Here is a 13,388-nt window from a genome sequence, read left to right on the forward strand (position 1 = left end):
AAGAAGGATATAAAGAGTCAGCCTTTGCTGATGCACTGAGCATTTCTCCTTCTCTCACCCCTTCTCACAACTCTGCATTTAATTATGAGTTATTAGTCTCTGGCTCTCTTCCACCGCATGTCTTTTATCTCTCAACTTACCCCCGACTTGTTGTAGCAGAATGCTGCCCCTTCTTGTGCCTGGTTCTGCCGGTTTCTTCCTGTTAAAAGCGAGTTTTTCCTTGCTCAAACGGGGTTGTATGTTCATTCAAATAGTTATTTGAATGAACATACAAAAAAATAATTATGGAATAAATTTCCATGTGATTAAATTTTGTTATTTTAGCATTATGCAATTCTGTCATTCCAACCTAATGACTTAGAACAACTTAATGAATTAATGACGAATCAACTTTTTCACTGCAGTTGAGTCCCAGCTTAATTTTACTGAATTGATCCAACCCATGCAAATTACATTACTCCAACAAAAATACTTAATGCTAATAGACAGCCATTTAGTTTTCAACAAAGTCAAAGTCCGGTTAACAACTTGTCATGCACACCTTTTTTTCTTACGATTTAATGAATTTAGGACATAGCTGTCACACCATCCATCCTTTTCCGTTTCTCCTTCTCAGGTCGCAAGGGGTGGCAGGAGTCTATTCTACCTTTCATACGGTGAGAGGCGGGGTATACCCTGGGCAGGTCCCCAGTCTATCACAGGGAGACAGACAACTATTCACACACTCACATTCATACCTGTGGGCAATTTAAAGTCACTAACTGCATGTACGGAAAGAGACACAACCACAGGGAGAACATGCAAACTCCACACAGAAAGGCCCTGGCCAGTTTGTGGATTCGAACTCTTCCTCTGAGGTAGCAGTGCTTTCACTGAACCAACGAGCTGTCACTCCATACTTAAAAAAAAAAAAAGTAGAAAAGCTTTGATTACAAGGCTTCATACAGAATTTCCTTGCAGAAGATTGCAGTAAATTTAATTACGGAAGGCCCAAACCTAAACATTTACTTCCAGGATCACATTATCAGAAGGGCAGTCACTTTGTAGTCACCAGATCTAATTTATTTGAGCATCTACTGTATGGTATTGTTTTTTTTATTTATTACAGAGTACTCTGCACCACCATCATCAAAACACCAAATGAGGGAAGAATAGTGCTAATTCCTCCATTAAGAGTTGAGATATAGAAAATCAATTCAAAACATATTTATACATAATTAAGTTACCATAAAATTAATAGATATATAAGCAAATAAGTAAAACGTATATTCACAAACAGATATTAACAGATAGGAAATACTGGGACATATATGCACATACATATATGCCCCCCAGCAGCAAACTCAATTTTTCACAGCTGCAGAACATCAGCCAGCACTAAGCAGTTCTTTGAATGAACTGTGACAAGGTGTTGTTCTTTCCCCCTTCCCCCATCTTCTGTCTTCCGGGAACACTAATAGGCTCCATGCAGAGTAATGTGACCAACTGAATCATCCTCACCCCAGAGCTGGAAGCTGCAGATCAGAGGAGCTGTGCTCAGTCCCACTCCCACACTGAAAAACTTCTCTGGAGTGACACTTTCTGCTAAGGATTTCTTGGATAGTAAACCTCATCTTCCGAGGATCTAACAGCACAGTCTCTCTATTTGCTTCAGCCACTTTTCCCACTTGTCAGACCTCAGATCAGCTCTAAGGTGAAAAGGTCATAGGGCCCAGGTGTAGCCCTGACTACAGTAATAGGTAAGTAAAACCTTATGCGTGTGATGCTGACAGACTTGAAACACTGCTACATGGATAGTGAGCGATTAGTTATCAGCTGATCAACCTCATCAGTCCTGCGGAACCTTTGAAGTGCCCTTATTTTAATCTAACTTGTTGACTTTGTAATAAAAAACAGGATTGGTCGGGTAACATCAGTGAAATTTGTGGGCTCTGATAATTGTAATAGATGTAGTAGACTAATGATTGCTACAGTGATGTAGATGATCACTCATCTCATATTTGTATTTAGACTTGCTTGTTCAAATACAAGAAGTGAACAGCTGCAGCCTGATTGTTATATAAACCTAGGTGCACCCCACTGAGCTGGCAATAAGCACTTATTTCCACTAACTAGTCTACTTCCTTTTACATTAACAAAGATACCAAAAAACTTTCGAGGCACTATCAGGCAAAATTTCTGTTACTTAGAGTAAATAACTTCCATTAGTTAGAGTAAAGTAAGTAAAGCAGTTACACAAAGTGTTCATCATACATCATCGTACAAAAACGAGGCTGTAGTATAAATAACAGAAATCTCTATGAGGTCAGAAAAACTGAACTCATACAGACTGCATACTGCATTAAACAGCAGTATTTACATAGTACATTAATGAACTTTACAGAGATAGCTTCATCTAGTGTTTTTACAAACATGACACCACAACTGCTATGTATAAAATATTCAAGGTAGTGTCTGTTTTGAAAGTTTGGTGGTTCACAGGCAAACTGCATCTGCCAGTCTGTGTCTGTAGTTCTTACAAATTTGTTTTTAAGTGAACACAATGCCCTATGAATACCAGTGTGGAGAAATGGAGCAACACCATAATCACCTAAATTAAGTTATTTAAAATATTTTGCATATAAATACATACAATATATATAAGTACAAAACTGACTTCAGCTGTGGGCCTTATATTTCGTCTCCTAAATGTCTAGAGGAATTCTCTTTTTGACAGAAACATTAACTTTGACAACTGACCATAAATTCTAACATTGAATTCATTCTCAAGTCTAAGTTACCAACTTAGAAAACAGAAAAAACGCAAACAGAATTATGACCATAAATCACTGATTATTCAACATCATAGCATAAAATGAGTAAGAGACATTGTGGCAGTATTGCACTCGGAGCAGTGACACTAAGCTTCGGTGCCTACCTATTGAATTCTTTCAATTTACTTCATGAACTCTGACTCTAATTTTGCTGTTGGACTAATTGATGGAGGCATATAACTATAAGATTCTAATACTTAATATTAATATTTTTCTTTTTCAAAATATTCAAGAACTAACAAACAACTTTTTACAACAAAACTACCTTATGTTTGATTTTTGGCTAGAATTTAGATTAAACTGAAGCATAATGGCACACTGTTGGTATGTTGTCCCTGTGCTTGAGTGTTTTTTTCCTGGAGCTCAGTCTTTTCTCAAAAGACTGACCTCCAGTCTTTGTAGTTTTTTAATATCTACATTTTTTCCATGACATCGGCTACCACAGTGATCCTACCTTCGCCATTGTATCTCCTCACAGACGTACTCAAAAGCACCACAGAGAGAGATGGTAGAGATTGAAAATGACATATGTTTTCGCAGAAACAAGAATGTATTTAGAATTTGCTAAGAATCTATCTGTCCATGTGATCACAACCCGTTTTTTTGTTTTGTTTTTGTTTGCTAATTTCTGTTTTTGTTTGCTTAATAATCAAAACAAAGTACCTATTGTTAATTCATATGACTCAACCCTATTTTAACATAACACCTTGGGCAGTTAATTTTGTGCTACTAACATTATGTCCTAACTCATCATTGGTCACTGTCACATAAAACATGCATGTATAGAATCACCCCATGTGGAAAAGAAATTTAAAAAGTGCATTTTATGTAAAAAAAGAAAAGAAAAGAAAAAAAGAAAAAAAAAGACTTCTATATCTATGTACTCCTTTAACATTATTACAATGAATTGTAATGTGTGTATCAAGTATTCACATTTTTTTAACACCAGAAAAATGTGAAAAGAGACACTTTCATATGTAAATCATTTATCATGTTTACTTCTACATTGCTTCTACCATTCCACGCCTTGATTTAGTTCTGGCTTTTGGGGATACAGTTGTATATGGCATAGATCTACCATTTTGGCAATATAGAACTTTCCATAGATTTGTGGTTAGGGATTTTTAGGTGGTTCATCTATAATTTATAACATCTCTGATTAAACAAACAATATAGAACACTACTACTTAGCTACTTATTTGCTAGACAGGATAGAGCCAGCATACTCGTTTGGAACTGCTCTTAGTCTTTATACTAAGCTAGGTTAACTACATGCTGACTCCAGATCTGTACTGAACACACAGAAATGTGACTGATACTTATGTTTTGCCTCAGTTCTGCTTTTTCCAATGGCTCACGTGATCACAAGCAGATCCAGTGACAGCTTACAGACTGAAATTACAAGGAAAATACAAGGAAACAAGCACATGGCTCTCATGTAAATGCTTGGCTTCATTTAATCAGACTGATGTTTCCCCAGCAGCCGAAGACAAACTACAAAATGATCAGCAGTCGATTCACCACTCCACTTATTACCTCAATTTGTCAGTAACTGACAACCCACACCACATATTTATTTTCCTCTTTGTGTTTTAAATAGTTATGAAATGTATGAGAGAATTAAGTATTTAAATATTTTTGCATTATCTTTTTGATGTGTTTATATGTAAAAGGGAGTTGCTTAATAAATGCGTAAAAGGGTGGTAAATGTATATTGTAACTGGTGAACAAGACAAGTGGAGAGCCATGTAGTGCAGTAAGTTTAAAGCTCCCTGCAGATGAAAGATGCATTCCTACTCTGCATGTTGCTGTGTTCCTCAGACAGATTCCCAGCTGGGACCTGCTCTAATCTCCTGGCAACAATATTGACATAGAAATAGAAACTCTGGAGAGGACAGGACTAGCTCTCTGCCTGTGAGGATTGCCTGCAAATATATCTGCTATAGTTAATATTAATCACAAAGTTGTGCATTATTGCATTAAAGACAGACAGACAGACAGACAGACAGAAAGTTAGATGTTCTTTCTTCCCACCATTCTGGTACAAGTAAATCATTTGCCAGAAAACATCTAAAAGAGTCTTCTTGTTTCCAGACAGAAAAGCCTTATGCCTACTCTGGCAAACCAGTGGTTTAAATTGTTATAAACCCTCTTTATTTCCATTCCTGAAGTTGTGAAACAGAGTTGATATTGTCCCTGAGTTGTAACATTGTAAAAATGCCTTACCAGTTCGTTTAGCAGCTGACTCTCTGCATCTGAAGCTGCATCTCAGGTGGTTCCTGTAGTCTGCCATCTTATGTTTGTTCATACTCATGTACCAACTTTAGGCAGTCCTTTCCTAAACCCTTTGGTTCAGGTATGTGAATGACACCTGGGAGAAAATCAGGACGTGCCACAATTCAATAATCACATTAACTTAATAGACAAACACCAGAGAGGATATGAAAGGAGTTAGACTGTGAAAATTCCATCGTTAATGGGTAAACATTTGAAAGTGTACAGTAGACACTGACTTTTTTTTAAACCAGTGTACCCAGATCCTAGTAGCACTTTTCTACTCTACCTGAGTACTCAGAGCAGTTTATACAACTTGGCTCATTCACCCATTCATACAAGCACTTCTGCTATGCTGAAGTTCTTTCTATCTAGCATTCACACACATTTATACTCCAGTGCATGCAGAAAGCAGAGGATAAGTTGGGGTTAGTATCTTGCCCAAGGATATTTGACTTGCAGATTGGAGCAGCCTGGAATCAAACCACCAACCTTCCGATTAGTAGATAATCAATATTTAAGATTTGACTCTTATCACTTATCCACTGGAGAACACACTACGTGTCATAAGGATGCCACAACAGATAGTGAACACCATCCAAACAGACACAGCTGCCAAGGAAGCAGAACAACAACATATCAAAAAGGCCCTGAGTAAATGTAGTTATCCAAGCTGGAGATTTGTCAAAGCTGGGAAGACACCTTAAGAATGCTTCAAGCAATCCAGGAGAGAAGGACAATTGCCTCCTAAGCAGTCTTTTGTGATTCCTTATGTGTCAGGAGTAACAGAACATCTCAGACGTATTTTCTCTGTCTGCCTAAACACACTACACCAAAATTGGTCCACCTTAAGAACTGGGTCTCCGGTAAAAACAGAGTAATAGTGTATAGGTTTAAGTACCAGGAGGATTGTTGTGAATTATACATGGGGGAAAACAAACAAACTCCACCTAAGTGGACGGCACAACTGTCCTGAAGTTTATTTACACCTGGTTCTAGTTTCGGTACTATTTATAAGGCAGGCGAAACCTGAACTCAGCTGAGACTGAAGAAGTTCTCCCACTGAAAGGGTTATGTTGAGATGAACAGAATATACTTCCTGGGATCTCACTGATAGGTTTATTTTGTTTTTTCAGTTTAATGATAGCTTGCCACACTTGCATCAAGTGAGAGTTCCAGTGAAAATGTATTTGTCAGATAGATAGATCGATAGATCGATAGATCGATCGATCGATCGGTTAGCTTAGCATAGCTAAAAGAATCCACCAACTTACAGGCAGCAGTGCATCAAGACCTTTTTTCAACTAAATTCTAATTACAGTTATAATCTTTAGATTGTAGGAACTGCTCTCTGTGCTCATTTACTGGAGAAAAGAGACAGGAGTGAATAACCTGAACTTATTGTCCTTTTAACCAAGCTGAAATTATTCAGCAAAATGATGCGATTCAAAACAGCAGTCACAAGAAGTATGTAGAGAGAAAACAGGAACTTGAGAAGCTATTGCGAGCTATCTAATAATTTACCCACAGATCACAAAGCCCCCACCCCCACCTCTTTTCCATACATGGGCAAATTTCATACCACAGTGTGACTAACTTCTAGCTCTTTTTTTCTTTACATCTATTTTTGTATGGGAAAAATGCTGATAAAAGTTGTATGGATAATTACTGATCATTTATGTTAGTCAGCTCCCCTGTTATTTCATTTCAGGATCATCATCACCTTCACTTTGCCCATAAGCATGACAACCAAATCGAACAGCAGTGTTCTGGGTGGCAAGGCTTCCTCATCACCTCTCCTGTCCGCTCCACCTCACCAGCGTCTGATCACCAAAGATGGACACTGTGCACTTCGCCCCACTGTGTGTTCTTCGGGCTCATGGCATGAGACTTTACGCAGAGCCTGGCTGTTGGCCCTGCAGGATGTGTGGGGATTGTTGGTGAGTCTGCGCTGGAGATGGGTCCTCCTGGCCTTCTGCACCTCCTTCCTGGCCCACTGGCTGTTGTTTGCCTGTCTGTGGTACTTGCTGGCACACCTAAATGGGGACCTTGCTGTGCAGGATCATGATGCGCCCCCACAGGGGCATGTGCTCTGTGTAAAGCACATTACAAGCTTCACTGCTGCATTTTCCTTCTCCCTGGAGACTCAGCTAACCATCGGCTATGGCACTATGTTCCCCAGTGGAGACTGCCCCAGTGCTATAGCACTGTTGGCTGTACAGATGCTGCTTGGGCTCATGCTGGAAGCATTTATCACAGGTACATCTCTCCATCAAAACATCAATTATTCTAAGACAATTCTCAGTCTTAAGTTTAATTTACTATTTGGGAAACATAACAGAAAATAACTACCACACTGAGTTGACATTTACATGTTCACAATAGAAGGTGTTTTAGTGGTAGCCCAAAGTCTAAAGGAAAACGTGTAAATCATACTAAATGAATCATACTATCATTTCTTTGTGAAATTGCTCATGTTGACATTTTTTCATAGGCTGGAACCTTTCACAGCAGACTTTGTGAATCTGGGCAAGAGACAAAATACACCCCAGACAGGTTGCCAGTCTCAGTCAGTGCTTAAATCAAACCAGTAATCTCCAAAACACCTATCCACATCCTAATCATAAACATTTGAAGTGGAAAACTAGATCTTATGGCACAACAAAAGATCTAAAGATTAATTAAACAAATATCTTATAATACAACATGTTATAAGATCTGTTTCATTAATCCTGAGATAAGAAAAAAAGCTATAGGATTCCAACCTCATGAGGCAGAACAGAGATTGCAGTTTTAAAGCTTCTGAGGCTAAAAAAAATGTGACACCTGCTGGAATACTCCAGGTATTGCACTTCCAGAGATAAATCCCATGAATATATTTCTAGGTAGCCAGAAAATTAGATATGTAATATTGTTGACTTCATCCCATAGAAATGCTATTCTATCTTGGACACTGGCATCTTTTGTCTGAACCTTTTTCAAGCTTTATTCAAACATTACGCTGCTCCTCACAAAAATTCACAGATCAAACCACACTTTACTTTACTGATGTGTGAGTGTTACCAGGTCCAACCCAGTAACACTGCTCCAACTTTTCATTGAAAAATGACCAGTTTACCATTAATAGATGAACCAAAAGCAGTGCACAGTGTAAGAGGCTTAAGAAATAGTCATATATTTTAAGTTATTCTCCTGTGATTTGAGACACATTTAGTACAGTAATGTAAAAATAGGGCACTTTAAGAATACAGTTGTGCTTCTAAAATTTTAAAAGATATTTTGAAGTTTAAACATCATTCTTTGGTCTAAAATTGTTTCCACTATCATGATCACTGCCTTTGCTATATAGAAATCAGAAATGTGCATTTATCTGATGACAATGCACACCCTCAGAACAAGTGAGGAAAGTAATGATGTTTATCCAAGTGCTTGTATTTTACTTTTAGTCTTTCCATTGTCTATTACCTTTTGTTTCTGTTTTACTACTGAAAAAAAAGCAGAAATATTATATGTTTTTCAAAAGTCTAAACCTTTTCTATCAGACATACAATTCCCCAATTTCTATATGAACTTGCTGTAGTTGTCTGCCTCTCCATACAGTTAGGACCATAACATTTTGGACATTACATATTTTTACATTTTTGCTTCTTCAGCCTAACGGTTCCCTTCACCATCTGGTTCGGGGGTTACCACCACGGCAGGCACCAACCACCTTGTGGCCACAGCTCAGTGCAGCAGTTTCAGCAATTGAGGTGCTGAGTGCATTTGGACTCACTGTCGAAGCTCTGCTGGAGGTGGGAGTTGAAGGACTGGGAACTGTGTCAGGTGTTCCCTGTGAACCCTCACTATAGGTTTAGGCACGCCAGATCTGTCCAGCATCCTGCCCCGCCACCTGATCCAACTCACCACCAGGTGGTGATCAGTTGACACTTCAGCACCTCTCTTTATCGAGTGTCCAGAACATAAGGCCACACATCTGATGATATGATTACAAAATTAATCATCAACATGTTGCTTAGAGGGTCCTGGTGCCAAGTGCACTTATGGACACCTGTATGTTCGAACATGGTGTTTGTTATGGACAAACTGTGGTTTGTACAGAAGTCCAGTAACACAACACCACTTTGTTTCAGATACGGCAGGTCATTCCTGCCACTCACGCCCCTCCAGATCTCACTGTCATTGCCCACATGAGCGTTGGAGTCTCCCAGTAGGATGACAGAGCCCCCAGATAGAGCACACCCTCAAGCACCCTGTCCAGGGACTCCAAGAAGGCCGTCATTCTTATAAGAACAGACGATACACATTAACTCAGGCTCGTTCCCCACCAGAGAGGTGACATTCCGTGTCCCAGTTGCTAGTCTTGGTAGCCTGGGATTGGTCTCTGACCTTGGCCTCTACCTAGCACACATTGCACCCGAGCCCTGCAGCGCAATGTGGGGATGGTATGCCTACAGGAAGGTGGGCCCATGTTCATTTTTTGGGCTGTGCCCAAATGAGCTCCATGGACTAAGGCCCGGCCATCAGACGTTTGCCCTCGGACACCCTCCCCGGGGCTGGCTCCAGGGCAGGGTCTTGGTTAACCCTATCCTGCACAGGGTAAATGGTTCCCTCAATCTTCTGTTCATAGGGTTTTTTTTTTATTGGTCTTTGTCTGGTCCATCACCCAGGACCAATTTGCATTGGGAGACCCTACCAGGGGACAAAAAGCCTCAGACAACATAGCCCCTGGTATCCCTGGAACACAAAACCCCCTCCACCATAATAAGGTAGCGATTTGTGGAGAGGTTTAAAGCATTTAGCAAAAGTATTACATTAGGTGTTTAGGAATTATAATCCTTTTTATATGCAGAGGTTTAAAATAATTTCATAATAATTTGAGAAAAAGTTTTCAGCTTAATGGCACTTCATGTTTTCATGTTCTTTGGTCATATGCTGCAACCATTACTATTAACTACTCATTTTGTGGGGGGTTTTCCATGATGCTTGAGAAAAATATTTCCTGTGCTATGGTTTAGTACAAAGAAACATTACTAAAAAATGTGATTAACTTGCTAAAAAAACAACATGAACAAGACTTCGTCTTAACTTTCAGGTGCATTTGTAGCCAAGATTGCCCGCCCCCAGAAGCGAGCAGGAGCCATACAATTCAGCCACCAGGCAGTGGTGGGCCAACACCTGGGTCAGACGTGCCTCATGCTTCGAGTCACCAATCTGCTGCAGCGGCCTCTGGTGGATGTAAAGGTGAGTGCTGTGCTATATGAGGAGCATGAAGGCCAAGCTCTGCACCAGACTTCATTGGACTTCTATTTGGACCATTTGGGCCAGCAGCCATGCCCCTTCTTCATTTTCCCACTCACCTTTTACCACCCCCTGGACCGTCGGAGCCCCCTCTATCCTGTCCTGTGTGAGGGTTCATCAACCCACTTTGAGTTAGTTGTCTTCCTATCAGCCTTGCAGGAGGGAACTGGTGACACTTGCCAGAAGAGGACCTCTTATCTGCGCCAAGAAATCCAGTTTGACCGCCGCTTTGTCCCTGCTTTGGGTTTGGATGCCTGTGGAAGGTACACAGTGAGCAACCAGCACTTTGATACAGCCCATTCAAAAGAGCCTATGAACAAGGACTGTGTGGTGCAGATCAACGGTGATGGCAATGAGAGGATGGAGTAAGAATGCTGAAGGGAAGATTCTCAAAGAGACCGAGAGAATATGCAAGTGGAGGCAGATATATTTGTTGTCAGGAGGTATTTGATTGAATTTGGTAAATTTGAATTTATGATTCAACATTATAAAAATTCAAATGTATGCCAGATATATATAAGTACTGCTGCAGGCTCCCTCACCTCCTCCCTCAAATCACTTCAAGTCCTCAGTGCTCAAAGCAGGGGAACCAGTAACTACTGGCAGTTGTATTAGTTAAAATGACTGACTAGCAAGGATGGAAGAATGTGCGCGGAGTGGGGTATAGGGAGATGTGTGTGTTTGAACATTTAATACTTAAGGAAAAGTAATTCAAGATGATGAAAATGCAAGGATCATAGAAGAATTTACATGACTGAATAAGAACAGTCTAAACTGTTCTGTTATCACACTTCAAACTTACAAGGTACGATCAAAAAGTTTGGTCACTCAGCTCATGAAAATACACAATTTATATTTAGGCATCACCTTATCGACAGCACTTGAGTGCTACTGCAGTTTCACTGTCATGCTTGCCCCATTACTGTATTTTTAACCACACTAACAGACAGTTGCTACTCACCACCTGCACATCTTGCCAGATTTGGTTAATTCTTTTCTCCAAAATCAAATAAAAATTGCAGAATTGCTGTGTTTAAAGAATGATTGTGAAAAATCCATGGTTAGAAGTACACAGGAGCCAAAATTTAAATCTATTCTAGGTTTTTCCTTTTTCTTTTGGGGAGCCATGGAGCAGTTTGATTGCATTTTGTATCAACTAAATTTTCACGCTTCTCATACAAGGATAAGATATTCCAAGTAAGCAATTTACTGTGTAGAAATTCAGATGTACCATGTTCAAATGTAATACCTGCTTTGAGAAATTACTGACTTAAGCTAGCTAAAGGGTAGGTTCCGATAGACTTAACAGGAATAACGTATGAATATTACTTGACTGGGACCAGACATAAACAGTTGCAGGCCAGAATAAACTTACAGTTCCCAGCTACAACAAGCAATACAGTACATGACAACTGAATGATCCAGAACGTGACACAGTGGTGGAGTGGCCAGTAGGAATATTCTGGGTTTGAATCAAGAGTTTGCATGTTGTCATCCTTGCCTGTGAGTGCCCAGTGGCAACACTACATTACCTATTTATAGAGGTTATAGAATTCCTTATTTACCCTTATTATCAAATTAAATAGAATTAGTTTTCTAGCAAAAATACATTTGAGAGCAAAGCTATAAAAGCAGCACTCACAAAATGTACATGTTATTAAAAAGTGAAAAGGTCAGGATAACAATAAGTACAGTGATCTGCATTAACATTTGCAAGCATGCTCACAGTGACAATGACAAATTTAGACTCATCTCTCTTTCTTCCATAGAGTTATCCTGCCAACAGGCTAAGTCTGTGTGATCTTGTAAAGCCATGGGCTGTGAAACAGGGTAGATGGTGTAACAGTGACTGAAGAAAAATGATGAGAAAAAGAGGGTAATGTTTGACAACTTTTCCTATCCTTAACCTATGTGAGTATTCAAAGTTCAGATTCAACTTTGGTGACTGTTAACTTTAATTTATATATGACAGAAAAAAAGGAGCAAAAGGAGCAAAAAAAAAAAAAAAAAAAAAAAAAAAAAGGAGATGACTAGCAATATAAAATTCACAGGTGCAGCAGCAGTACTGGAAGTGCAGACAGTAAAGCTAGGGACAAAATTAAGAAACTCTTCTCTGGCATTCATGTTGTTAATTCTTATGGTCTAGCAACAGAACTGACGGTACTGTAGACTAGCAGCATGAGCTGACAATCACAACATAACATCAGATGGTTGTTATGGTAAGCTGCTATGGATAATCTCTGGAATCCCATTAGAACAAAGACACTCATGATGTAAAGTTAACTGTGTAACATTAGACTTACCTGCTTGGCATATGGCTCAGTAGTAATTGATAGAATGATACTGACTGCTGATTGGTCTATGGATTAAACCTTTTATTTTGAAAGATAATTGTCTCAATCATTATGCAAATACAAAAATGAATAATTTTCATTTTTTCCAATATTAAATGTTTTTATATTAAGCAAAGAAAGCTAGTAGGTAGAATAGCAAAATTTTGCATTTAGAATAGTTTTCTCTTTTAAGGCTGTTCATTGAATGAGAATCTATGTGTTATCTATATGGTATATTATAAAAGAAATCATGTAGTGACTTCAGACTAAAGTGAAGAAATGTTCCTTCAAATGTGTATGTGCCTTTGTACAGTGTACATTACAGGAAATAAATATTTTCTAAACAAACTGTGAAGTTCAGACTTCTTAAATTTAGCTTCTAGATTAACATGCCCATGACAACTGCAGATTGTTTTGGCAATGCTACTCCCTGGAAGATCGTAGTAAGGTCTTTTTGTGACAAAAAAAAAAAAAAGTGTTGAAGAACCAAACATTGCAACAGAAACCTAAATGTTTGTTTGGTGTTATTTCCCTTGTTCAAAGATAAAAAAAAAAAAAAAAAAGAACACTGTCAAGACATGGTACCAAATTCCTACACTCCCCACAGCACACAGCAGCAAGATGTAAGATGCTGGGACAGCGTACACTGAGCAGCTGGAACACTGTG

The 13,388-nt window shown here is 39.0% G+C and overlaps 1 protein-coding gene across 1 annotated transcript; it reads left to right on the forward strand.

Moving 5' to 3' along the window:
* Positions 1-1,499: 1,499 nt before the first annotated feature.
* kcnj13 (potassium inwardly rectifying channel subfamily J member 13) lies at positions 1,500-13,287 on the forward strand. Its single transcript, XM_084950264.1, has 3 exons — positions 1,500-1,739; positions 6,799-7,346; positions 10,183-13,287. Exons 2-3 carry the CDS (start codon positions 6,830-6,832, stop codon positions 10,755-10,757), a joined length of 1,092 nt encoding a protein of 363 aa, XP_084806390.1. The 5' UTR covers positions 1,500-1,739; positions 6,799-6,829; the 3' UTR covers positions 10,758-13,287.
* Positions 13,288-13,388: the final 101 nt, after the last annotated feature.

Source organism: Perissodus microlepis, chromosome 14, assembly GCF_051167445.1.
Source record: "Perissodus microlepis isolate ML-2025 ecotype Zambia chromosome 14, ASM5116744v1, whole genome shotgun sequence".
Lineage (NCBI taxonomy): Eukaryota > Metazoa > Chordata > Actinopteri > Cichliformes > Cichlidae > Perissodus > Perissodus microlepis.

Coding starts and splice junctions, on each gene's coding strand:
- kcnj13 (XM_084950264.1), top strand. CDS start 6,830: ATGACAACCAAATCGAACAGCAGTGTTCTGGGTGGCAAGGCTTCCTCA. Junction 7,347..10,182: donor GCTGGAAGCATTTATCACAG/GTACATCTCTCC, acceptor CTTAACTTTCAG/GTGCATTTGTAGCCAAGATT.